This window comes from Myripristis murdjan, chromosome 10, assembly GCF_902150065.1.
Source record: "Myripristis murdjan chromosome 10, fMyrMur1.1, whole genome shotgun sequence".
Taxonomy (NCBI): Eukaryota; Metazoa; Chordata; class Actinopteri; order Holocentriformes; family Holocentridae; genus Myripristis; species Myripristis murdjan.
The window spans coordinates 25,119,503-25,147,241 of record NC_043989.1 but is presented as its reverse complement, the minus strand read 5'-3'; the positions used below and the strand labels follow the sequence as shown (position 1 = coordinate 25,147,241).

The window sequence follows — 27,739 nt, the reverse complement described above, 5'->3', positions numbered from 1 at the left end:
GAAGAGCACTGGACAGTGGAAAGACACATTTTCCCTCTGACATTCAGACCGAAAACGTCGACTTAAAACGACGCGTAGGCCCGTCATGTGCATTCGTTGTGTTTCAGCGTCACATCAGCAAACATCAGCCTTCAAAATAAGACCAGGCTACTACAGAGGGATACTATGGCTGATTTTATCCTAGGCCCATAGAATTACAACCAAACTGAAGGGTATCAAGGTGCGCCCTCGGCCTCGCAAAGTTGTCATCCTGCCAACCATTCAAGCCAATCGATTACCTGACGCCTGCTCAGATTTGGCTGTCTAAAAATAAATCTAGATCGGCAATGTAGGCCACGTTAAAGAAGTAGTCAGCTCGTCGAACACAGGTGCAAGTATGATGTGCAGCTGAAGATATATAAAGATTAATACGAAAAAAAAAACTAAAAAAAAAAAAAAATCCTTCAGAGCCGCCAAGTGACAAGTCCCCCAAAGCATCTTTCCCTCCCTCCCTCTGCCCTCTCTCTTTCGCTTTACATCGCTGCTTACGGGGGATTCATGCAACATCATCCCGTGACACCATCCACATCCACAGCAGAACCAGAACCAGTGCATAACGCCAAAGATCGCAGATTAGGGAGGAGAACAATTTCTTTTTACCTTTAAGTCTGCCTTTCGCTGTCATCGTCAAACTGCTTGATGTTTCATTGGAACAAGATGCTGATCTCTCTCGCTCTCTGCTCTTTCTCTCTCTCTCTCTATCACTCTCCCTGTCCCCCTGTCGGGTATTATTCAGTAACACGAAACCACCGCTAGGAGTGGAGCGCGTAAGTGGAGCTCATGCAGCACAGGGTGTCGCACAATAGCCTTGGCTATACATAGGGGGAGAGACATCCCCCCTTTAGAAAATGGGGTAATGCCTTGGTGAGGGGGTGAATTCTAATAGAATAACGAGGGAAGACCCTGATTATGGCGTATCGTACTGGATACCTCCCCCACATCCTCCCCCCCCTCCACTATCCTCGCCACCACCACCTCCCTCACCCAAAATGTTCAGAGGCACATGCATGGTGACTCGCCAGCCAAATAGGCTCGTTTTTATTATAAGCTCCTATAATAAAAAGGGATGAGTGAACGAAAATCGTGCGAATGTAAGAGGCGCCGGTGCAACAACGGGGATGCAAACAGAACAAAACCAAAGATGAAGTAGGTACAGCAGAAGTACTGGCACAGATGTAGTTCTCACTGGCCGTGCAGGAATTGGCATGCCTACATTTGATCACCCGGTCGGCGGGACTCGCGTTGCAGTCGGACATCCTGGAGTCGGGACGGGAACCGAGCCGAGGGGGGTGAGGGGGGCGGGGGGGGAGCCTCTCTCTTCCGTCAAGGGCCGAGACCGTGTCTTGGGGTCCTCGGGCAGGCGTCGGGAATATGCGCGGATGCTGCTGGGTGCCTCTCTCGCTGCAGTAGTGGCATCACTCGGTGGAGTCTCCGTGCTCTCTTGGACGGGGGAAGCCTGCTGCTGCGCCTGCGGTGACTTTGGGGGAGGATAGGCGGATACCTAGCTGCTGTTGTGGCATGCTTGGATCCCGAATTCTTTTTTTTTTTTTTTTTTTTTTTTGAGGTGGAGGAGGAGAAGGAGGGGGATGGTAGTGGTGAGGGTGGGTGGGTGATGGGGGGTGGTGATGGACTCTGGAGGTTAGAGGGCGAAGAGACGCCTTGGAGAGAGAGAGACGCGAAGGCTCTACCTCTCCAGGACGCCTCTGTAGCTGTTATGTGCGGCCGGCAACACCCCGGAATGGCGAAAGGAGGAACTCCCACGTACATTCACACCAGCGTGCAGGCACGCACGCACGCACGCACACACACACACACACACACACACACACACACACACACACACACACACACACACGTACATATACCTATACACATACCACACACACACACACACACACACACACACGCAGACTCATACTGCCATCCTGTGGAGGCATTGATTGCAGGGTTTTCCCCCTTCACAACAACTGTGTGTGTGTGTGTGTGTGTGTGTGTGTATCGGTGTATGTGTGTGCGTGTATGCATGTGTGCGTGCATGTAATGTAGAGGAATGTTTGACAGAGCCAGAGGTGGCATGAGGCTATAGTGCCTCCTTGTATGAGATGGCATTTTCGATAAAGGTCAACAGCCTGATTAAAGGTGTCTGAGGCCTGTTGAATAGGGCTACTTGAGAGAATGCACCACCCACCCACCCACACCCATTTGAAACCAGGTACATCCCACTATTCAGGCAAAACAAAGCACACCTCCATTCAGAATCTACTCCTATGGGTTTTGTAGATGCTCTCTTAAAAATGCTGTGTCATTTTTAAAATACCGGGTTGTCTCCTTCTGTGGGACAACAAAAATACTCTAACACAAGTCTTAATAGCAATGCATTCTAACAAAACACAGTGTGTGTTAACATATTAGACACATTTGTGACAAAAATGACACAACCTTTTTAAGAGTGTTGGTCTTTAATACAGCTCTCCCTGGCTTGGGTCTGAAAATATGCCTCCAAAAGATCAATGTGACTGAAGCCAGAGCATGGACATATACATGGCGTAAAAATACAGGTAGAAAAAAAAAACAAAAAAAAAAACCAAGAATGAAATACAGATAAAAACACAAGAATATCAACAAAAGTAAAAACTTAGAGTGAGGTAATATATATATGAGTTATTTGTAATAGAGTTGTGCGAATGGAGTGGATCAGGGCATGAATGTTAGGTGAGACAAGAGGAGGGGAGTGTGACGTGTTCAGCAGGTTGCCAGTTTCAGATGAGTAACAGCATGGGGGAAGAAGTTGTTTCTGAGCCTTGCAGTACAGCACTCACCCCACTTCCATCTGACTAAAGAGACATTTACCAACACACATGATCTAATGCAACAGTCCCCATGTGCCATTTTAGCAGATTCACCTACGCAGAAACATATGTGGATCATGTCACTGGATTTTCAAGGGGGGGACCTCTCATCACATATGTTTATTTGAATTAGGACCAGGATGCCTCCACAAGAGGTCCTGCTGTCTTGCAACAACCTTACTCTCAACACAAATTTATTCATGCCAGACATTAACATCTAGTTCACAACATTACACACAATAAAGCAAAATATCTCTCAGCCCAGATGGCCACAACCACAGACTGGACTTCATCTTCAGTCTCTGATACCCAACTCCTCCTCTAAAGCTTCTATTCCTGCTAAATTATTTTGGGCCAGACAATTATGCCAGATTTGACATTTGTCTTAGAAGAGGTGGATTCTACAGGGCAAAACTTCATCTGTTAATCCTGGGAAAGACACCATGGTACATTGTGTGATATCTGGGCTTGTTTATGAATATCTTTGTTATACAGACATATTGCAAGGTGATATATGAATGTGTTGTCTTATCACAAAGAGGTGTGAATTTAAATGTCCAAAAATTACAGCTACTGTAATCCAACACACATACGTTATTCCTATAAATTAGTGTCAAGAACGTCAATAATCTAATGTGTCACATCATCAAGAGAAAAGCCCTGAAATGGGTTCACTTACAGTGAATGAGAACCTGTTAGATTGTAGGCGGTGTGACAATACCCGAGGTGATTCTCACAGTGGAGATGGCTGCATTTTAAGGTTCACAGGCTATGCACGCAATGTGAAATAATGCCAATTTACATGTAAAAAGTCGGTTGATGAAATGTTCAATGTCAGCACATGCCATTGGAGTCTATCACAGCATGCACTGCATTCCTGAAACACCCCGGACAGGTCACCATTTTTAACAGAACTAACACAGATAGTCAGACAGTCACTCACATCGAAGGGCAATGCAACATCACCATCTCACTGGACTTGCATGTCTCTAGACTGTGGGAGGAAACTCATTTGAAAGGAGAACAAGCAAATTTCACAAGGGGCCAAGGAGGGAACTGTGGGAAATTATCTTACTGAAGTATGAGGCTGTTCAGTCAACACTCATGATATGTAACCTGATGATGCATTCATTTGATTAAATATACATTATTATTTTTTTTTTAGTAGAGGGTGCAAATCCAAGACACCATTATATTATATAAGTCAAATGTTAACAAAGAAGTTTTAATGGTGTAAGGGACTGATATTCACTGTAAAAACAAAATTGGTAGGAGGGATCTTGAACTTTCTTGCCATGAAGTGACAGTGCAAACTACTGAGCTACTGTGCCATCACAAATTACCCATCCTACCCTGGGGGCACCCTAACCCTAACCCAAGATAGGCGCTGAGCAATCCTCCCTCAATGAAGTCTGTGGATGATAGATTCTACCAGAAGTTTGCAAAAGTGAAAACACAGAGACACTACCCTAACACAGTGTTGTATTCACTATATATATTAAAGAGGCCCTCTGGTTAATCAGAGATAATGTCCTTACTATAATGGCATCGGTGGTGTGTCTATATACTCTAATTAAGGCTGCCAAATTTTCAGAAAAGTGCTGTATCTTTTTCTAAAACTATATGTGATCTTTTCAAAAGCGATAGAGCTGTTCATTTCCAAAGAGATTTCCATGTCACTGCTATGCATTTCCTGGCCACACATAAAGCAATTTCCTAAAATTTAATTTGGGAATTGGTTAAAGATCTGTTGACACCCGGAAAAATTCCCCAGTAAACAAAGCTCCGGATTTAATGGGAATTTAACTCCTGTGATCTTGGTCAAAGTGTCACAGATCTCATACCAAAAAGGTCTCACCTTTATACAAAGTAATGTACAGTGCAGAAAGGAGACAACTTCTGTACCACATCTGTAGCACATTTCTGACAGTCCAGATTTGAATTTATGTCATTTCTGTGGGGTGAGATACAGATTCTTGCTTGTTGTTATGTGTACATACCATAAGCCCAATTTACTATTAGGAACAATAAAGTTGTGATTAAAAAGATTGCAGCTTTGAGATAAAGTTATTACTGTCTGAAAAAAATTAAGTGAAGTGATTCAGTCTATAAAAATATGTAAACCTATGTAAGTCTTCTTCAAGATTTTGCATTCTTTTACAAACCTATGACAATTCGAGACAACATAGATACTAAAACAAGGTTGGAAATGGAAAGTGCTGGACAATACTCACCATTTCTATCTTTAAAATTTGCAGTGACTTAAAGATATGTGAACATGTATGTATGTTAAGGTATGTGGACTACCTTTTGAAAAGCATATTCCAGGCCATGGAAATGTTCCTTAAATTTAGATGAGGCAGCAATTCTATAATTGTCCTATTAGTGAAAATGCTCAAACTGCTTGAATTTTCACATCTCACAACAATAACAATATACTTAGTTTCATAACACTAAGTCACAATAACGCAGAGTTTCCAACTGGACATTGAATAAAGCTGCTTCTATGGCAACAAAGTAGGCTCTGCCACTTCAGTTGGAAACATTTACACACTGGAGATCTTGCTGTGCTATATTATGTTATGTTGAATTATAGTGTTATATTAAACACTGGCCTTAGCAAATAATGTGTAGTATAACTACACTCAGAAAGTCTGGTATCTTTATGTTTGGAGCCATCACAGGTCTGTGTGTGAAGAGTAATAAAAGGGAAAGGGACACTTCCTCAAAATAAGCCTACAAATGTACCTACCATAGTCTCGCGATAACGCTCTGGTTTGTCCTTACGATCATATCACTCCGCGCTGTATAAACCCCGGAGTATACTATACGATTTGTATTATAACACTTCCCACAAAATATGTCAAGTGCCACTCCAAAGACATAACCAGTGGCTCGAGAACAATTTAACCGTAACAGTTTCCGGTACCTGTATGGTCTTAAAAACACACTGCAGGTCGTAGTCGTAAACCATTTTGTACGGTCTCCCATGAACTCGCCTCAGTGCAAAATATGTGTCTGGACGACATGTTGGATCTACACGACCCATGTAAGCGGACAAGCTGCTCGTCTCGTACACGGAGCCAGAATGTACTCAGTTGCACTTGTACGTCGTGGGCGCGCACTGGGAGCCCGCTGCAGCTGCGCATGTCGGCGGAAGGCTTTCTACCAGCAGCGCAGCAGAGTGCGTGATTTGGTAGCCGCTGCAGTAGGAGGAAGGACCGCGGTTCTACCCCTTGTATCTTTCAGTTTCGCCTCGAAATTATATCGGTGGCCCCTTCTGATAGCCATCAGTGATTTGAGTGAACAGTGACGGTATTCTATGAGCTATATTTCGTAGTATTACCCGCCGGACAGTGACATCAATCGCCATTTTAATCGCACGTTTTCCGTGACAGCAGCGCTAACACAACAATGGCTCTGAAAAGAATTCACAAGGTAAGGAAGTCAACGACGAGGCCCGATATTTCGCAGTTTGGTTAGGGCTTTATTTACACGGCGGCGCGTTTCTTCCTTGTCTGTGAGAGTTATTACGCCGAGGATAGTTGAAGAATCTCGATTAAATATGGTTCAGCTTTCAACTTCCACCTAACGGAACGACAAAGTCTCTCAATAGCGAGTGACGACAGTGAGGGCAGCAATGCGCCGCTTTTCGGTGTTCACCAATGTTGCTAGCACAGACACTACAGACGGACTAGCTAACTCAACCGCCGACTGACGCTAACTTACATTTATTTATCCTACTTATGTCCGGCTACTGTAAATACACTCCATACCAGCTTTACACGGCTGTATTAACCAGTAGCTGCTAGGTAACGGTATTAGCTCAGTGGCTGTCGTTAGCAGTGTGTTAGCTGTATCTGGCTAAGGCTGTCCAGTGTCTGTCTCGGTGGTTAGCTTCCTTGTATACACAAAAGGTTCAGCTCTACGTTATATTTGTATCAGACTTTTTATCTCGGCGCTTGTCAGATTAAAAGTATCTTTGGCCACAAGCTCACATTACCTAACATCACCTAGCCTTCTTCTCGACTTGACAGACAAGTTAACCAGTTAGCGTTAGCCCTGCTTCGCTACAGGCCCCACGCGTCGTTAGCCTTTAATGTCATGTTGCTGACAGCAGAGGCGAGCAGCACTTCTTTGTTATTGTGCCACGTTTGGTTGAATTAGTCGTGTCATAAACACCACTGGTAATATTAAAATCACCCCCTGCTTTACTATTGAAAAATATGCCCCCGGCCTATGTCATAAATTATGTGATTAGCCCGCATGATACCCCCGTATTGGCCACTCAATCCCGTTGGCCAACCTAAGTGGCTCGTTTTCCTTCCCAGCTAACATTTATGATTTACTCTGTGGACTGTGCCTTTCATAACATGTAGCAAGCCTCCGTGGCGTGCGTTTGAAACCACTGATTTCATATCGCAGCGATCTCAGTGTGGCTGTCACATGTCATATGCTACCTAGCATACCTGGAGGAAAAGTCATTATGTAATAGCGGTCACTCAAACAATCAAAGCTCAGTCATGGTTAGGCCTTTTGCTATAATGAAGTTTTGTAAGGAACTGTCAGGGGACTGGAGAATGCCATATTAGCAGTGCAGGGACACAGTGTAGCCACCACAGTGCCACTGGCCTTGACTGCTGTTTACAAACAGTGATTGGTCAGCCTTTGAAATGGTTCAAAAATAAGTATGTTGATCAGTAGCTTATGAAGGTAGACTCACTGTATTGATTATCAATAGGGGTACCATATCTTTAATAGAAGCTCCTGTTTGTAACTTGGACCTTTACATTACCAGGTCCAGCATTGAAACAGTACTCTGCTAAAGATAATTGCTTGTGCAAATGCTGAGAATACAGCATTACTAAATCAGAATTACAAAAACAGAACACCTAATCAAACATCTTATTTGTCTGTCTCAGGAATTGAATGACTTGGCACGGGACCCGCCAGCCCAGTGTTCTGCAGGACCAGTAGGAGATGACAGTAAGTTCTCCATCTACACAGACAGAGGCTCTGCCACTGTTTGGTTGTGTTCCTGATTTGGTCTTTTTTATATAACAAAATTGTACTTTATGATTAAAAAAAAAATATAGCATCACATACCTTGTACACATTCACACATGCTCCAGACAAATTTCTGGTAGGCATGGTTAATCCATGGTGTCTAGTTTGAGCCACTAAAACCTAACACTCATCCCATTGAAAACAAACTTTAGTGTTGGTACATAATTCATAACCAAAAAAGCATGCCTTGTACACTAATTTTGAGCTCCCTTTTAAATTTGTCATTTCATGTTTAATATTAGTGTGAATTTGGTCTCAAGAAATATCTTTTAAAGGGTAAATTCTGTGAATTTTACTGTGTGATTTGGAATCAGAAACATTTCCATACAATTTATAGAATGCATTAGACAAAACTGTCACAATTGACTAACAGTATTTTACTTGGATACGTTAGTTGTTTTCAAGTTGTGTAACTTGGAAAATACAGACAACAGTGGAGGTGCTGGATTTTGATGTTTTGAGTTCAGTGCATTTTAACTAAAATAAGTAAGGACCTTCTCGTTTGTTTGTTTGTTTGAGTAAGTTGATCCAGGAAATAACCTGAATTGCTTGTTGTTACAAAATCATGGAGGTATTGTACTAGTTAAATTACAGTAGCTGTGTATCACTTTCACTTTTGCTTATAGGGCAGGTGTCAGGTAGCAAATTAATTTGTTTCAGCAAAACAATGTAATTTTATGTATATATTTATTTCCCTAACCCTCATGGGTCTATGACAAATGAAATTTTGAGAATACATTGCAAAAAAACAGTAAACAAACAAGTAAAAATACAGTTTCCCCACTATTTGAATTGCATAGCTTCACACAAGTTTGAAATCCATATTGTAGGTTCTTTCTTAGCAACAAGTTATTTTCTTTATTGTTGTCACTAAAAGGACAATTATGTTGGAAAGTTGTTTTCCAAATCAGCTTGTGGATATATGGAGATAAAACAATAACCTCTGTTTTCAGAATTTAAATACTGAATTACACAGTAACATTTTGTGTTCAGGTTCAAATCTATTTCTCATCAGAGTGTCCTGTCATCATAAATTATTAAAAAGGTAAATTTAATCAAATGATCACAAAATGCTTGTATTTGCAGACAAAGTGGGAAATTAACATAGAGGGGTAGAAATGAAGTCAGATGAGCTTCTAAATTCATCCAGCCATTTTTGTGGGTGATCTTGAGGTAGAGTTATTTGTGAGAAATCAACTCATACATTGCCATGCCTCAAAGCTAAAACACAGCACCATTTTGCATTAGTGCATGTTTTTCCAATGAATAATAAAGATCATTGTTCCATGTTGGTAGTATTGCTGCTGGCTGTGTTGAGACTGAAGGTAGTCTGTGAAGTTTCTTATCTGTGTCTTGGAGAATGTTCTGCCTGCGGCTCCTGTCCAAGCTCTCCCTCTGAACACACCATCCACCTGTGCTGCTGCTCTGAATATTGCCGTTCAATCATTTTTTAACCGCTGTGTGAGCGGATTGTCCGTATCCCACCACGCTCTGACAGTATGGAAGGTTTTGAGTGTATCTCGCATGTTTGTTAGATAACTTTGTTGTACAAGCCACAGTGGACAGTGAATTCCAAAATTAAAACCTGTCACTGCGTTTCTCGCCAACTGGATTTTTTTTAGAATATATTATGACCTCTAAATGATGGACATTTGTTTACCAAGTTGGCTGGCTAAGTTTGCTACTCGCAGCCAAAATTTTGCTGCCTTTTGGATGGTGGGTGGTGTTAATTTCCCATTTTGAGCGAGTACACATTATCAAGAGGAAAATGTCATTGATGAATAATCCTCTGTCTACCTGATATTTAAGACTAATAACAAGCTCTAAAGTGTCACAACCACCTGCTTGTAGTGAATAAAGTGGAAACAACCAAATTGATATATGGGGTCAAATCATTGTCTTTTGAAGTGAGACATCTGTTTAACTGTGTAGATAGTAAACATTTTGAGTTTGATGAAATGGTAAGATAGGGGTCAGCTGCCTCTAGAGGCCAAATTTTGGCCACATGGTGGCAAAATGTATCTGAATTACTAGAGGAATGATCTTAATTTTACCTTTTTTACATTTTATGTTCTAATGTACATTTCATTAACATCCTGGAGAGATGAGCCACAGTGCTTGCTTACGTCTTTGTCTTTGTGTTGCAATATATCTCAAGCACAGTGATGAAACGTTGGGATATAATGGATCTCATTACATGTCAGAAAAGGAGACCTATTGGTTTCTTATTGGCCCAGATAGATACTACATAATTTGTAGGGGACAACATGTTTACCATTGCACTGTTACTATTTGAGAATGATGGAACAACAATGGATTTCGAGTTTTTCAAGTCACGTTGTAGTAAGACCACTTGTTTTCTATCCTCATGTCCCAGCCTTGATTGAGAATTACTGTGTTCTGTATATGTATGACATTATGGCAATGGCCAGAATAATTAACTATTGATAATTTAATTGTAACACGTTTCCACTTGGCAAATGAGTAGTTAAGAGTTTTACTGTCAGAGTACATATGTTTTCAATTGTTGATCTATGTACAAAATGGTGTTGGCTTATGAAGAAATGAGAGATTGATAGTTTTGAATACCCACCGGCAGCTGTGGCTGGAAAGTTGATTTCCCTCTGCATGATGACAAAGAAGTTAATAACAGCAATGTTGCTCTCTACATCTTAATATTGGATCCAGAAATGCTGTGTAGTTGGGGTTCTGCCATCCATTAGCAAACAAAAACACTCTACTAGGCTAAAAGGAAGTGGCTCATGATAGCTGCTCCTTCATATCTTAATACCTTCCCATCATGACACCATGCTGTATTGCGTTTGGACGTATTGTTTTCAGTGTGGTGGCGGCACCAGTGTTAGAGTACAATAGAGTAGAACCGAGCAGAACAGCAGTGACAGTTGCTTTGCGCCTCGGGCAGCTCAGCCTCTGTCTGTGTGCATGCTGTAGGCTGAACTGACACTCCTGAAGCTGAGGACAGGACAAGTGGTCTTTTGCCATGTTGCACACCCTGGTCTGTCTAAAGCTACTCATTATTTCCCCGGAGTAAAAATCTGAAGAGCCTAGCACTCACATAAATTACGCTGCACAAACTAACGACAGACATCTTTAAATACACTGTCCGTGGTGCTGAATTGCAGCACTTAGCGAAAGCATGACAAGACTAAAAGTCGGCTACTATCGGAGCATTTGGTTTTGATGTTGTCCTCATCGCTCTCAGCTCACCCCAATGTTGAATGTCTCCTAGCAGCAAAATTTGCATAAAAAGTTACCTCGCCCACCTAACTTTCATGTGATCCAGAACAGGCATAGGAATTTGGAGGATTGTGGGAAGGTGAGTGAAAACAATGTGCGGGCATTGTCTCGAGGGTGAAGTGTCAATAGTAAAGCTCAAGTCGGCTTTAGGTAAATTTGAGGAATCTGGAGCTGGGTGACTGTTTGATCGGCGTATGTTAATAAAACATTACTATCCAACTTCTTGCCTCAGGAAAAAAAAAAAAAAAACATAAAGCAGAAATTTAATCCTCACTGTCTCTAGTCTTAACATTTTTCATGTTGGATCTCAGTTCAAGCACGGCGACAAATGAAAACATGCCGCAGTGGTTGTGGGAATGGATGGTGGGGGAAGATTTGAGGGAGCATAGATAATGCTGACATCAGTGTAGCTAACAGCGTATTTTTCTACGCACCATCCTCAACCCACAGATTGTCCATACATCTGTTCTACAGGGGTACCACCAAAAAAATGAAAACAGATCAGATTTTTGATCCGCATCCTATGACAGAGTCTTTACCTACCTACCAAGCAAATCAGATGCTAAAAACAGGAGCCAGTTCTGGCAACATTAATGTATGCCTCCTGTATGAGGAGATACAAATGAAACGCTAATGTGAAAAAATATCAAATTTACATGGAAGAACTATGCTCATGTACAAGAGATGAATCTTGATTAATCTGAGGGGAATGCAAGCTGTCGATCAGTTTAGATTTATAAGGTTTTTTGTTGGCATGAAAATGTTCAAAGCACACAACAGTAATGCTGTGAAGTTAGTGGAGCCACAGGTTTTTAAGTTTTTACCCAATTGCCCAATGAGATATATTCAGTATTACATTATATTGTATTCCTCACTGGTGGTTGCAATCAGGAACAAAACACTGTGCCATAGCAGCTTAAATGATCTCAGTATGTCTGTACAAAGTTGACTGAAAGCCCAACTTCACCAGCAGCAACAAAATTTGAAGTTCGGCAGTTGGCGGTTTCTCGAAGTAATGCATTATGGGACTTGTAGTTGACTTAAATTGTAAAGTTTTTATATATACAATCTTGTACCTTTCACCTTTTCTTTTCCATGAACCTGAATTATTTTGATACACTTATGATGATGATGATGATGATGATGATGATCCCAGCTGTTGATTCAACCAGGAGACTTTCATGCCCATCCAAGGCAGACAGGCTGTTACATAACATTGCATTTGTGAAAGTGTAATGTTTTACTTTTTACTTCCAGAACGCTGACCGCACCAAATAACCCACTTCTCAACTCTATACTCCCAGTCAAGAGGGACACAGTCAGCTCCGCTTCACACTAAGGGAAACACGCTCTGACCAAAACCACCTTTGCATTGTTCAATAATGTCTTTGCACGAGAAAATGGGAAATCGCTTGTTTGGTCAAATATTGGTTAGAATATATAACTGAAAAAATCACAGTAAATAAATGAACACCATCTTACAAGTGGTCGTAGTATTAATTTTATTTTGTTTGAGATCTTCAGTTGCAAACTGGCTGCAGCTATGCTACACTTAACACATCATACTTTACAAACTGCATTTCATCACTTTAATGTAACAGCTTTACTTAGTAGTTCCATAGCAGAATTCTCACACTGTTTCTGATGACACTGAAAATGAAGTCAAGTCATGATGCCAAGGTGTACCTTGTTACCAAAATATTGCCCGATTGTCTTTTCAGTGCAACATTTATCATTAGATCACACTGGGACCCATAAACCGGGCACCCAGATTGGATTTTGCTGTTTTATGAATCCTTGGTTATTTTTGTTGACTCCAGTTGTGTTGTCCTACCTGCACTAGCATTCTGCTGTCCTTGTTGGCGAGCGATTGGGTTTCCTTTTTCTATTAGACCTCATATCAGGGTAACAATTGCCTACTGTTTTGTGTTTTTTTTTAAGGGGGGGGGGGGGGGGTGTTCAATTGTGAAAGGCCCTGGAACATTTGACTGAATTCAAATATTTGTTTGCTTTACTGACGTCTGCCCGTTTACATCCATGCATTTTTTTTAAAAAAGTTATTTATAGTAGCAAAGAACATCTGTCCTTAGTTGATCCCCAATGCAAGTGTCTCTTACTCACATGCACAAATAAACATGCACATTCCCATGTGAGATTATTACAACACAATTCAACCATGCATTTTGTTTTTAGTGTTTAACTAACTCATCTGCTTTTCTTTTCAGTGTTTCACTGGCAAGCCACAATAATGGGACCTGTAAGTATTCACTTAATAACAGTTGTGCTGTTTGTTTTTTTGTTTTTTTTATTCACAATTGCTGTTTGTTTTTTAACAGCACTCCATGTGCAGTAATGTTCACACATGTGGTGAAAGAATGACCTGGAAAAACTGACAGTATTTTCTTTTTCCTTGGTGGAATGCAGTAACTAAGAAGAATGTCTTTCTCTCTTCCCCCATCAGAATGACAGTCCTTACCAGGGTGGGGTATTCTTCTTGACCATACACTTCCCCACAGACTACCCCTTCAAACCGCCAAAGGTAAGCAAGTTACAGACACACACTGCCACACCGACACGCATCATGCATTTGAACAAAGTAGCAGCATGACACTCAGTGGCATGTGACTGTTGCCTTTACACAAAAAAACACCTCAGTCAGTTTCCTGTCATTCCATACCCCTCCCCCATTTCTTGTCTCTTTGTCAACCCGCAGGTTGCATTTACCACAAGAATCTACCACCCAAATATCAACAGCAACGGCAGCATTTGTCTTGACATCCTGCGATCACAGTGGTCTCCGGCTCTCACCATCTCCAAAGGTAGGCTGTCTCTTTTGGCCTTCACACACTCTTGCCAAGAAAAATGTCAAAACTCTGGTGATGCGCAGTGATGTTTTTTTTTCTTCTTTGCTATTCATTCAAACAGCTCAAACTGCCTGATTAATTGGTTTTGCAGATAAGTGGCAGGCTTAGTGCTTTTATAAAGCCCAAGTAATTGGTGGATGTGAACACTGAAGGCTGACTATTTGACGAGATGAAGGAAATCTTAAGGTACTGAGAACGGAAGAAACACTCCAGTTTACATTTAAAGAGAAATGCGTCTCATAACACATTTGATCATTTCTCACCTTGTATTGGACAGGAATATCTCAGTGAATGTTGGCTGTGCTTTCTTTGCTCTCTGATGTGTTAACAAATAGCAGTCATTACGCGCAAAAATCTATCTAGCCATGTTCATGTTCTTTTTTTTTTGTTGTTGTTGTTGCTGTTGATTTTTCAACAAGATGTCTTGTTGAAAATCCTAGTGACCTGCAGGATGCAGCTCTGACAAATCTGTTGCCAGACCTGCGTCCAAATTCACTTCACACTCCCTAAATCAAAAACTACTGCAGTGCCAAGCACTGCATTATATAGTGTTGTGAAAATAATGGATTTTTCATGTTCTACAGGTAAAACCTAAACCTGCTTTTAAATAAATTCACAATATTAAAAGCAAATATAATCATACGCTCTCTCTCTCTCGAACGTACATATATATTTTACATACATATAGTTGTATACTGGGGGGGCAGCCGCATGATGCCAGACAAGCATGTTCTCTGAGGCTGCATGATGTATTGTTTCAGCATAGAAAATGACACCTGCCTGTAAACATGGACAAGATGCAGCTCCTGTCACAGGTGATGTCGCTTGGATGCTACAGGCAGGCCTTTAATTACGCGAGGCAGCTTTTGAGTATGTGTATTCCTGATATCAGCGGCACTTCGTCTAGGTGCTGCTTAAAAGTTAGGAAGTTACTGTCACAGTGCCAGTACTTACAGTGCTGGTACACACACACAAAACGTGCAGTATATAGATCTATTTGTGCCAGCATATAGATAAATGTGTTGCTTGAGTTTGAGAGTTTTACCGTCTTCAGGGCTGTTTACCATCACATAGATTAAACTTACATTGAACCTCATTAGAAATGGTAGATGACATGTAAATAACACAACTCAGTTCTGTTATTTACATGTATTCTACCATGTCTACCACACATAAGTACATTTGTAAAGTTAATTAAGAAAAAATTGTTTTTCTGAAATACCTCTCCACCTGTACATACTGATGTCAGAGTTGTATAATTGATACTGAAGTGGAGGAGTCCAAGCTGATTTGTAGAAGGGGTGGCAGAGGGCTGACTCAAGTGTAGTAGAAGCAGGATGGGTTTTATGTTAGAAGAGGATAGACTTTTTAAGTACCCAAATGATGAAAATTATTATTGTTAATTATTATTAATTTTGCCAATATCATGCAGCCCTAATGTTCTCAGATATTTCTGGTGAATGGTAATGTGATGGTGGGGAAAAAAAAACATAAATTGGTGTTTTGGTGTGTGACTTTGACACAGAAATGATTGATGTCACAGGTGGTGCAAGACGGCAGAGCATGTTGTCTCTGAAAAACTTGGTAATATGCAGATGTGGGTGTTACAAATTCAATCGGCATCGAGGAGGTACTTCTGCTGACTTGAAGTTGAGCAATAAATATTTTAGCATGAGCTTCTTCACAAACTTCGCACCCACTCAGTTAGAGACAGAGGAATCATATAAATTGGGCTGCCCCCTGAAAGTCAACCAGTCGAATCATCAGTCATAGACCTCCCAGAGTACAGCGCTATATATAAGCAGACTTAATGTCCTTTCATCTGAGTGCTGATTGGTTAACCTTTTACATCTGCCCTGTCTCGTGCAGTCCTCCTGTCCATCTGCTCTCTGCTGTGTGACCCAAACCCGGACGACCCCTTAGTACCCGAGATCGCCCGCATCTACAAGACTGACAGGGAAAAGTAAGTTCTTTGCCTCACATTGTTTTAGATTCTGCAGTCAGTGCTCTTCATCAACATTGAGCCAAGCACATCAGGCAGTGCACAAGCCAGCCTGGTCACCTTGTCTTATTTCCACTGTCCAGCATGTAGAGAATAACTGGATAACTGGCGATACAACATTATCACAATATTTTACCCTCGATAATGATGGTATCATGATACAGGCTATTCTGCATTATACAACATATATTTAAAGATAGTCAGACATGAATGCAACACGATATCTGTTACTGAGGAAGAAAAAATCTGGCAAAGGCACAATCATTTTTTCAATAAGGTAGGTATCAATCGTGTCTTTCGGTGTTTTAATATGCACAGTGACTGCAACATGTACATGACAGAACAGGGTGAGTTAAAAAGCTGGAAGGCAGGGAACAGATACGCCTCATAGTAACTGAGATGCGTTACCGCTGCAAATTTAGTTTAAAACGTATATTGATACCTCTCCCAGGAGAAAGTATCGCGATATATTGCACTATTGATTGTTGATTGATTGTTCCATCCCTAGTGGGTAGATGTGCTGTGGCCTGTGTTGAACAAAACCAGCAGTGAAGGATTTGCAGTCTAACAAATCAAATCAGTATAACAAATCAGTAACTAAACAGCAAAGTGATAGCAAGTTTCTGCCTCGGTCATTCCTTTTGATGAGATGAACCCACTACTTTTGGGACGCTGTGTGTGGCAAGCAAAAGTGAGATTAAGGACACTCCATCAGTGTTAAAGGTCAACTGTGTGGCAGCATTTTCAAGTAAGACACTGCAATAAGTAAAGAACTGTTTGCAAGTAATATAAAACGAGCTCAGGCTTACTTGGGGATGAAATTGACCTCAAGTTTCATTTGAAGTGGCTATGAAAATGCTCTCCAGAGTTTGTCCCTGTCATTTTGTTCGAAATAACATGATGGTGTCAAGTCATGGCCATCAGCAGAATGCATTGCCACAGACATAATCGCTAAACTTTCAGTTAAATTCAGTTGTTTCACAAAGTCAGTGACTGCGAGAAGAATAACAGTGAAGCTCGAAATTGTCTGTTGTTTTGCTGTTCTTATGCTCCAGGGCTTCAAGTCCTGATTTGAGCTGTTTTTAGTATAGCATAGTTAGAACAAGCTTGGTCCACTACAATTAACCAATTAAATGACTAATTTTAGGGACAAAACACACACACATGGACCTAATGTGGAATCCCATATTTATCATTTGAGGTTCTCATTTCACTTTTATTTTTTGTTGGCTTCCCCTAAATCACTTTGGGGGAGAGAATAAGAGCTTTAGATGCACAATCACATTTGATAGCAATCATACATGATATCTCATGACTTACATGTTCTGTTATTGAAGATTGATAAACCTGGAGCATTGAAATGGCCCATTTAGTGTGTCTGCTACAGTTGAAAATATTTGAAGTTTGAAGATTCAAAAAGTACAGGAAAGTAACTTTGTTCCTCCAATAATTCTGACTAAAAAATAATTGTGATCACAGTATCTAGCATTATTGTTGGGAGTACTGTTAGTCATAATTCATACCTGTCACACCTGATGCTGCATTTATTAGGAGAAAAGTAATTAGATAAAAAGCATAACAGATTTCCAGACCAGTTATGTTCAGCTTTAATATCTGAGGTCTACTTTTAGTTGATCATGAGCAACAGTTAAGCGGCTTGCTTCAGCATTGACTAGACAGGGGAAGCCTGTATTAGATGAGGATCTGGGATGTGCGGCTTTGAACCAGGAACCTGCCTTCATGTTTCCCCTCAAACCTAAGGGCCTGTGATCCTGACCCGTTCACACACTGCCCTTTTGGAAAACACCCCACGTCTTCAGAGGAAAATGACACAGGCAGCAGTTTTCACAAAGCACTGTTTGATCACAGTATGCAGTCCAATGAAGGCCCGTTTCGGCCAGTGGATCACCATACTTTATTTTATGTTATGTATTTATTTTTGCAAATCAGTGTTTTACTGCAAATAAACAGAAAATGCAAAAATCATGCCATAACAGATTTTTGGACATGCTGCCGCTAAATCCTGGAGGGACTGCAGAGTCTTTGTAACTACTTCAAAGATGGTGTGAGAACATAAATATTTTGGTTTTTACAAGGCTATACAACTAATTTCCCCCCTCTGTCTCTGCTTCTTTTCAGGTACAACAGAATAGCTCGGGAATGGACACAAAAGTATGCAATGTAGTGTTGGAGTAGAATCATGGCCAACCACCTCTACGACTTAAGGTTAGGGGAGCTTCAGAAGTAAAGAGAAAACAAACAAAAAAAAAAAAAACATACAAACAAATGAAAACGTTTAAAACAAGATCTTGTTGGTTTCCATTGGAGTGCTTTCTTTGAGCCACGCCGCCCCGTCACCAGAGTACCTATAAAAAAAATAAAGAAATAATAAAAATAAATAAAGAAAAAACCCCTCTGCCCCACACACACACTCAGCTCGCCCGACCTCTGGTGTACATGTTCTCAACTTGCGAGGGAACACCCCCCTATCCCCCTATCCAACCCATATACCACCTATTCCCTCCCTGCCTTGTGACCTCTGACCTCCACAATACCCTAACGTTTTCTCACCATGCAGGTTGGGCCGTCACCACCTTCCCCCAGCCCTCCTTTCTCCCTACACACATACACACACACACACACACACACACACACACACACACACACAAACAAACACACACACACACCTCTACCCTCACTCCAGTCGTTTATCACTAAAAGCATTCCTTCGAGCATCTGTAAAAGCTAGGGGACCTTTTTGTTTTCTTTGTTTTTCTTTTTTTTTTCTTTTGGGGTGGGGTGGGTTGGGGTGGGGGACATGAGATGGAGGGATTTTTAAACTCTGCACCTTTCTTGTTTTGTTTTCCGTATAATTCCCAGCTGTAGGGGATGACAATTCAAGAAAGCAGTTTTGGCATGTGGGTTGAGGCGGCACTCTGTATTTTGTACAAGAATTACTTCAAAAATCATAGCAGGCTATATAAAATGGGGGGGAAAGTGTATACGGCCTATTTTGGTCCTCTGTTATGTTATGTAAGGACTTGAATTTCTCCCCACACCTCCCCCACCCTCACTATTGCCATTTAACCTAGTTGTCCCCCCCGCCCTTTATACACACACAACACACATGCACGCACAACCTCTTAACCCCGTGTCACCACACCTTCTCTACATTCACAAAGTGGAGGTTATGGACCAGGTATTTAAGCATTTTTCCCCCCCTTAGTTTAACCTGTGTTTTTATCCCCTACCCCATCCTCCATAAGTCTTTAGGTTGCTTTTTTAAAATTCTTTTTCTTTTCTTTTTTTCTTTTTTTTGTTGCTATTGTTGAATTAGAGGCTAACATCTTAAAAAAAGGCTATGGGACTGGCTTGGGCTCTGGGTGCGAGGAGAACCCACTCTCCTTGCACAAAACCTCTGTATATTGAATTACCTGAGAGGCTCGTTGAGCTTTGTGTGTTGATTAAACTGTGTAATAAAAACCCATGACTCCTGTGTTGACTCATTCTCAGGCCCTGTCCGACAACATGCAGAGGTAGGGAAGGGTAATGTGAAGCCCGGTCGCACCCACGGCCCAATTCGACTGTAGCGTACTGTACTGTATCACTGTTAATAGTCATTTATTTCAAGTATGAAATGTGGAATTAATCTGTAGAATCTTAAAGCTTTTTTGAGAATATCAGTTGAGCATGGTATGTTGAATGGTATGCTGAAATGTACATTCATATAATAAGCTTTTTTTTGTATGGAAAAGAATTTGAAAGCTTTGCTTGATTTAAAAAAAAAAAAAAAAAAAATGTATTTGAATTTCCCAGCAATTAATAGCTGGAAGTGGGGGGATAGGGAAGATGCATGGCTGTATTAAGACTGGGAGTACTTCACCCATTATTTTCAGATGTGGTTCCACATGTCCACTGTCATTGTGCTGCTTGTGCTTTACCCTCTCTGGGGTCTACTGTTTCAAGACGTACAAGTGTAAGTCACTGCAATTCATAGAACATTTCAGAAACATTGGAAATTTTGCATTAATAAAATATATTCTTACTACTGTAAGCACTTTAGTTAAAGATTTCCCCTCTGTCATTGTATTCATACCTCCAGTGACCTTAATTGATCCCGAAAGTGGTAAGTCGTCATGTCGCCCTCTGGCGGCGGTTTTCAGTGCTCTTCAAAAAATGTTATAGTGTGCGTTTTGAACCTGAAGCATGACTCCATTTCCACACACTGACCCTCTGCTAACACAGGTCGGGCTGTGTTAGGCTGATAAAGGCTGTGTTTCATGCCTCCTTTATTTAAAAAGGACTATTCTAGTGAATAAAACCGCTATGAGAAACTCGTTATCTTGTCGGTGGGGAAATGGCTGGCTGTGAGCGATCAGTGCCACAAACAGACGCTAGTCATAACCAAAGATCCTTGTATGGACAAGCCCTTCACTCCACAACTCCTTTTCCACACGGGAACATCGTAGTGGCGGGAAATCGCCCCACATTTGGATGTCGGCAGGAGAGCTGACTCATACATCTCATTGAATGGGAATAGAGGTAACTAACAATACAAAAACATATCACGTCAGTGCTTCCTTGAGAATTAATGATTAATCATTTACGTAAAACGTGTCTAAGATTAAAAACACGTTCGTGCAAGCCTGTCGAATGGGATAAAAACGGAAGTAGACACTAGCGGAACGTCTCGCATTGATACTTGATAATTTCTCCTCCCTATCGTTCATTGGCTGCTGTGGTAGTGACGCAGCGTGCTGCGGGCGGCGTCGGAGTGTGGGACAGAGTTCAGATTAGACTCACCGGTTGACCTTGTCGTCCGTTCGTGCGCCAACAGTACACACCGACCGGGGAAAATATGCCAGCGTCCAATTTACCAGCTGTCCCTCTGCTGCCAATGCCACCGATGCCTGAATTACCCAGCACGGGATTCAGGATAGGAAAAGGTAAAGTCCTAAGACAGCTAGCTAGCTAGCTGGTGAATAAAATAAGCTAGCTCTAGCCGGGCTGGAGTTTTGCTCGCTCAGTAGCGTTGACTTGTCGGCGACTAACCCAACCAAGTTAACACCACTCCAGAGTTCATGTTTTAGGGCAGACTAAGCATGGAGATAGCGTATAGTTGCTCCAACACGCAGGCTGTAAACGAGAGACCCCAAGTACTTCGCAAGTGGCATGTAAACAAACGTCACTCAGCTGGCTAACAGCCAGCTAGCTAAACTGACCAGCCATCTCTGTTACAGCCACGGGTTGCTTGCAACTTTAGAAACAAGTTTTGTCAGTGCACGGCAGACTTTTTTTGGTCTGTCAACTCCAGCCATAGTTGGAGCTGGTCACACCACCAAGAGCTGTTTTTGCTCCATGTGTCACGGCTCCTGTAAGCCGCTGCAGTGGAACAATCACAGCAGAAGTGATCAGTCAGTAATAATCCGTGGTCCGTGGCCCACACCATCATGTGATACACACTTCACCTTGCCTCTGATCCTTTATTCTGGAGGCTGTTGGCTTTTTACTGAGTGACTCACTGTACTTACAAGGCAAATACATGGTTTCAGAGATATGCATTACACATTAATCTTTTCATCAGTGGACAGTGTTGACATCTTGAGTGTAAACGTGCTCTCTGTACAATTGTCATGGCGAACACAATGCAGTTTTTCCACTTACTTCTGTGATCATTCATGCATGAGAAACTGTTTCTCTGTGTCATTGAGTTTGCAGGAGCAGGGAGGTCTAGGTCTGTTAAATCACTTGTTCATATACAAGCAATGTCTTGCCACAGACCATATCATTTTGCTCTTGAACTGTTTAAATGCTGTTAAATGCAGTGAGCACTAGCTAAATTTACATATATGCCAGTCGTTTCAGCTCATCTCAGTAGATGGATAGATGTGCCTTATCAATCCCACATTGGGCAATTCTTGTGTTCCAGCAGCAGGTAGTCCAGACCTTGCACAGGGACAATAGTAGACTACACAAAATATACCCATCAGCACTAGGAGAGAAATAAATATCTTAAGAAAAATAAATAAAACTCAACAAATAACTAAATCAGCTGTGTTAATGCACATGGTGAAATTTAGAGGATACAATTTGAAAACAGATCAGGATGCAGTGCAGCACTAAGGCTTATTTTGAATAAGGGGTAGGGCTAACTGATTGATTGAAAGCAGCAACTTCACAGCCATTTTAGGTGTGACCTAGTTGGAAGTTGATAAGGCAGGTGAAGGAAAACAGGGCAGACCAAAACAATGCAAACCCTTTGTCACAGAATAACTCCTGGAATACACTGAACATCAAAAATATTATTTCTTGACTTTAATGGCTATTTGGGAAAAATCCCGACCAAGTAGATGTAGTGCGGATACTGACTATAAAAATATAGAAGTTGGAGGGTTCACCAGTTCTGCTGTGGAAAACAATCAGGCTTTGAGTCCAGTGTTACACTGTCACACATGTTTTCATGGATTAAAATGAGCACAGCATTTTGCTAATCTACTTTGGTGTGAGCTGCAATGTGTAGGGCCTCCATAGTTTGACGGGACCTCCATATAGGTGAGTCTAGCCAGGTTGGCCTCTACTGGCACTGTAAAGGTTTGATGATGACATATTATATATATTGTTTCCCTCGCCATCTGCTTCAAACACATCAGGAGGCTGTACAAATATTTTTAACTCAATCACTGAGAGTCTGTATGTACTCTGGATGTATATACCCCACCTCACCAAAAAAAAAAAAAAAAGTGGTGCATCAGCTACCTGATCAACAAATCAACAATTACTGGCTGGGTTTCAAAAAGATGTGAGCTGTTAGTCTGCCTGCTTGTCGTCCATTTGCAGGGACGTTAGTGTTAACGTTGCTGCCGCCACCGCCTTCAAAACAGCACGCCATTACAACCAGACATTACAACCACTATACATCTCACCCAAGGAAGAAAAATATCATATTTCAACAAGACTGAAGAAGATGTGACCCCTCCATGCCTGTTGCCGGTATTGCTGACACAGTTGAAGTCTGCATATGATTCAGTTATCCAGTCTGTTCTTTGATAATACATGATTCTACATCTTATTCACAACCTGTCTCAATGTTCTGGTGAAGCCTCGGGTGTACAGAGGTACTGATCCAGGTCGAAACTATGTAAATGCACTTTGTCTGCAAGAAAAAAGTTGTTCCTGATTACCAGCCAATTAAAATAATGTAGCTTTTATAAATTATTATTTTTTAACCAGTGGGCAGAAGGTGAGATTTACCCCACATCCAGTGTGACTATTACAACTGTTGCCACGTCATGGAACAGGCATTTTAATTAGTACTCAGTGAGTGAAGTGTGTTTGATGAAATAGCAGTAGTTGGTACCTGCTCTCTTTAACAAAACGTTTTTGGGAGTCATGGCAGTGGCAACAAAACAGTGACGGCACTGCACATTATGGATAACTGAGTAACTCAGTTTGTGCACTCGACCTGGCTTGAACCTGTCCAAAAGTCAAGATGCACATTCCCTGCAGCTTATCCTTGTGATGATTATGTTCCGGTTTCTCCAGGCTTAAACCTGCGCTGTTGAAGCTTTATTACATTTTGGACGACAGTATGAGCAGGAGTGAGGATTTTCGTTTTCCCCCACATGACCTGACTGCAGAGCAGGAAGGCCTGCATGGCCCTGTTCTCACCTGGCATCAGAATACGTCTCCACATGCTTCTCTAGTCAACACTTGTGATCATATCTCACTTTCCTGCTCTTTATGCAAACAAACATGTACATCATTTCTCTTTGCAAAGGCAGAGTGTGTTGTTTTTAACCAGTGTGAGGCGGCAGTACACTTCCTGTGTGCAATCTTTGTTTTCCCTAGGATGGCAAAGTCATGACTTTAACTGACTTAAATTCATTCTCTACAGTCTTTCCCTTGACCATTCAAATGACTTCAGCATCCTTGATTTAAAAAAACAAATGGCTTCCCATGCCTAGACTGCTGGAAATTTCTATATGAATCCTTCAGTTTCCATTGTAGTGACTAAGTGACTGACAAAATGGAAATCAGACAGTATTAGGCATAAATTGGTTATGGCTAAGATGAGGAAAAGGCTTTAGAGAATGAATTTAAGTCAATAATTTATGACTTGGCCATCCTAGGGGGAAAAAAACATCACTGCCCAGGATATATCTGTGCACACATTGCTAAACGAATGTGGCCATACGTGGCCCAGACCAGGTGTCAACACGGCCTGTGATGTGTGCGGTATTAATCAGGTGCATTATAAAGAGAGAAAAATCGTGCTCTGGTGGTGCACATTCTTCAGTGTGTTTCCCAAAGTGCCTGTTTCCCAAATCATTGCCTGAACCAGTCTCGCGGTCAAACACTGAGCTACCGGCTGCTCTGCCACATGGATATGGGATGAAATGTGGAGGTAAAAGCTTGTTTAAAAAAAAAAAAAAGAAAAAAAAGAAATGGTAACAAAAATTCTAGTGTACTTGTAGTTTTTAAAGTGTCTGCTATCGACCGACTGCCATGGCTGTCTCTCCTCTCAGAGCACCTGATCGTCGCGGTGCCAGTGGCCGTGGTAGCAGCCGTCGGCGGTTTCCTAGTCAGCCGCTACCTGAGTGGCCGGAGCTGTAAGAAGGGCCTGGTCAACACGTCCGTTAGCAAAGACAGTCCCAAAGTGGTGCACAGCTTTGACATGGAGGACATCGGCACCAAGGCTGTCTACTGCCGCTGCTGGAAGTCCAAGAAGGTCAGTGTATACTCTGTTTTACTTAAAAGCTAACAATCAGTTTAGGTAGAGGTCATGTTTAAAATTTCCGAATTTTGAAATGAAACGGAGGGCTGCTCGAAATCCACAAGCGACAAGTCCACAAGCAGTACTCCCAGCATGCAGTGGGATGTGATGTAACAACAACAGCCTGAGCTAGCAATCGTCGTAAAGCTTTACAAATACTGAATTGAGCAGGGAGCAGTTTTTTTTTTTTTTTTTTCAGCAAGATCCTCATTTGGCCTGCTGGACATACAATTAAACAAAGACTAAGTTAACAGTTTATCCCAAATGGGCTTTGTGTGTGTGTGTGCGCATTTTCTCCCCCCAGTTCCCATACTGTGACGGCGCCCACACCAAACACAACGAGGAGACCGGAGACAACGTCGGACCGATCATCATCAAGAAGAGGGATGCCTAAGCCAGCCAATCAGAGGGCTCTGTCCTCGCCACGCAGCCCCAGTTTGTCCAGCCGTCACTCATTAGTGTCACCGTGTTGGTCACAGTGTGGCACTGCTAATCAAACAAAACGGATTTTTCCTCAGAGCCCAATAGTGAACACTACATTCATTTCCAGCCAGAATGTGGGAGTCATGGAAGTCAAAGTGGAGTCAAACATGGAAAGCGCTGTGAATTTTGCTTTCCTACATTCCACCCTGCTCTGCACCACTGACCTCACTTTAAAATCAAAGGTCACTGGTGGAGAGATAAGGAAGGGACTTTGACAGACATCGAGGTATTATGGCTGGAAAATTGAATGTCGACCTGGCAGTTGGGTAGTTTGATCAAAGTTCTTAGCAGATGTGAGCTGCTAGGTTAAAGTTTCGGACCCTCATGTCTGCTGATAATCTGTGTCCCCTCCTTCTTGACTTCTAGGTGTGGAGCAGGTGGTTGAGAAATGAGACTGGCAGCTCTTTTTGCCTCCAGTCAGCCCAGGTTTTGAATTTACATGTACAAAGCTACCACACAAACAAACCCACATGAATGTTACACGTATCGATTGTTTTTGCACTAAGAGCTGCTCGGTCGGTCAGGAGAAGTCAAGGATTGTCTTAAATGAAAGATGGGACAAACTGTAATAAAGGCGCACATGCCCAAATCTGAGAACCAGTTTGAAACACTGTCATATACTGTTTGCAACGCGTCAGCTTTCTGAGGAAACTGTTGTGTTTAATTCTGTGAGGTGTTCAAAAGTAAGCGCTTGCCTATAAAGGATATATTTTGCTTGTTCATCAGATTTATTTTCTCTTGGCTGCGGTTTGTCTGACTCGATGGTGGCTCATTGCTCTGTATATTGTGAATAAAACTCGTCTCGAGTGCTCTGATTTGTTGGCATCACTCATTTATTTATTTATTTATTTTTATTTGTGAGAAGCTTTTTAACCAAGGCTGGCCAGGGGGCAAAGTCCAAATCTTTTTTTTTTTTTTTTTTTTTTTGGACTGCAGGATCAAATGCACTTGTATCCGCGTTTAGCAGTCACATCGTCTTTGTCAGCAGCACTGGAGGAGGGATGAATTTTCAGATGAGCAGTGGGACCGGGGTAATGAGGGTGGTACAGGCTGCTGTGGCCGCTGCAGTGGATCCAGGCGCTTCATTATGAGGCCTGCTGCTGCTGTGCTGCAGTGTCCAGCACCAGTGGCCATTTTATGATGTGGCAGTATGTGCGCTGACCACTAGAAGACGCTGTGTTTTCATAAATAGTCCAGAGCAGACAGTGTATGTGATTATGGTGGGCCCCTGCTCCCATAGTGACACACACACACACACACACACACAAGATGTATCTGGCTGCGTGCCAAACGGAGGGCTCTCATAAGAGGTGGAGTGGACTGGAGCATGGTGGTGTGAGGAGTCACCTAACCAGCCTGTCTGGACCAAACACTCCGAGAGGCGCTCTCTCTCTGCACGACTGCAAAATATTAAAATATCCCCAATGCTTTGGAAGATGAATTTTTCAGGAGGGAAATTGTCGTGTAAGTCTGTCATGTGGAATTATTCCAAGAACAGCTGGTCACAATTTTGTGATTTAACATGTCTGATGGCTGTATGTTTTTATAAGTATATTGTAAAATAATAATAATAATGATGATGATAATACGTTGACTGTTTTGTGGCAAAGATACCGGTTTTGTTTAATAGGGAAGACAGCATTTCCCAAGCGGGGTTCCGTCTTGTAATGTTGAGTCCTGACAGTGGATAAAAGCAGCTGATCACACCGGGAGGCCTTCATTATAACATCAGGAGTCATTACATGAGAATAATGAGCTACATAGTGGGAAGGCACACGGCACAGGCCGCCCGGTTCAAGGAACAGGACTACATGCACTGGCTCCACTGGAAGCATCTATATGCTGCTATAAGTACATTCAAAAAGAATATAATAATACATGTCGTCCATGAACAGTGCTGTATGTGAAACACTAGTTTAATTTACTGACCTCTGTCACTTTGTCCTCTGATTCTTTTCTTTTTTCCTTTCCTTTCCTTTTTTTTTTTTTTTTTTTTTTTTGGCCAAAGATAGCTCTGGTATGCATAATGAATGCGGTTCCAGGCCGTATTTTTTATATATTTGTATCCGGAGTATTTTGTTACAGGACACTTTTGGCATTTATGTCACCCAGCTGTGTTGGTACAGAAGTGATGAGGTGATACAGAAGTGTGTTTATTCTCTAAGGTCAGAGTACAGCCGTTTCTTATCTCTTATGCTTATTTATTTATTTCCCCCTTCCACAAAATAACTATTTTCATCATAAAAACGGGTCGTAGATAAAGAGTTAATTTATGAATTTACATAATATTATGACTGATAATTTATAATGCTGTAATTAACTCTAAAAACATAATAAATCGATTAATTAAAAAAAAAATATGAAAATAAAAATACCTGTAATACTCCAATACTCCTATAGCAAC

At 41.6% G+C, this 27,739-nt stretch overlaps 3 protein-coding genes across 5 annotated transcripts in view; 2 read left to right on the top strand and 1 right to left on the bottom strand.

Annotated features, from left to right (window-relative positions):
• Positions 1–1,309, bottom strand: part of ppp3cb (protein phosphatase 3, catalytic subunit, beta isozyme) — a 36,672-nt gene extending 35,363 nt beyond the window's left edge. For 2 of the 3 annotated variants that reach the window (XM_030062346.1, XM_030062348.1), the window contains exon 1: positions 1,253–1,309. In XM_030062346.1, the coding sequence (XP_029918206.1) occupies positions 1,253–1,295 (43 nt within the window). In that variant the 5' untranslated portion in view covers positions 1,296–1,309. Of the gene's footprint in view, positions 1–639; positions 923–1,252 lie in introns of those variants that run through there. The other variant, XM_030062347.1, reaches the window with a different exon arrangement.
• A 4,745-nt stretch (positions 1,310–6,054) lies between these two features.
• Positions 6,055–19,562, top strand: ube2d2 (ubiquitin-conjugating enzyme E2D 2 (UBC4/5 homolog, yeast)). The gene is made up of 7 exons (XM_030061567.1): positions 6,055–6,326; positions 7,811–7,874; positions 13,439–13,470; positions 13,675–13,752; positions 13,927–14,032; positions 15,947–16,040; positions 18,219–19,562. Exons 1-7 carry the CDS (start codon positions 6,303–6,305, stop codon positions 18,262–18,264), a joined length of 444 nt encoding a protein of 147 aa, XP_029917427.1. The 5' UTR covers positions 6,055–6,302; the 3' UTR covers positions 18,265–19,562.
• Positions 19,563–20,831: 1,269 nt separating this feature from the next.
• zgc:110843 (CDGSH iron-sulfur domain-containing protein 1) lies at positions 20,832–26,150 on the top strand. The gene is made up of 3 exons (XM_030062352.1): positions 20,832–21,025; positions 24,605–24,807; positions 25,157–26,150. Exons 1-3 carry the CDS (start codon positions 20,938–20,940, stop codon positions 25,244–25,246), a joined length of 381 nt encoding a protein of 126 aa, XP_029918212.1. The 5' UTR covers positions 20,832–20,937; the 3' UTR covers positions 25,247–26,150.
• Positions 26,151–27,739: the final 1,589 nt, after the last annotated feature.

Coding starts and splice junctions, on each gene's coding strand:
- ube2d2 (XM_030061567.1), top strand. CDS start 6,303: ATGGCTCTGAAAAGAATTCACAAG. Junction 6,327..7,810: donor CTCTGAAAAGAATTCACAAG/GTAAGGAAGTCA, acceptor TGTCTGTCTCAG/GAATTGAATGACTTGGCACG. Junction 16,041..18,218: donor TACAAGACTGACAGGGAAAA/GTAAGTTCTTTG, acceptor GCTTCTTTTCAG/GTACAACAGAATAGCTCGGG.
- zgc:110843 (XM_030062352.1), top strand. CDS start 20,938: ATGCCAGCGTCCAATTTACCAGCTGTCCCTCTGCTGCCAATGCCACCG. Junction 21,026..24,604: donor GGGATTCAGGATAGGAAAAG/GTAAAGTCCTAA, acceptor CTCTCCTCTCAG/AGCACCTGATCGTCGCGGTG. Junction 24,808..25,156: donor GCTGCTGGAAGTCCAAGAAG/GTCAGTGTATAC, acceptor TTCTCCCCCCAG/TTCCCATACTGTGACGGCGC.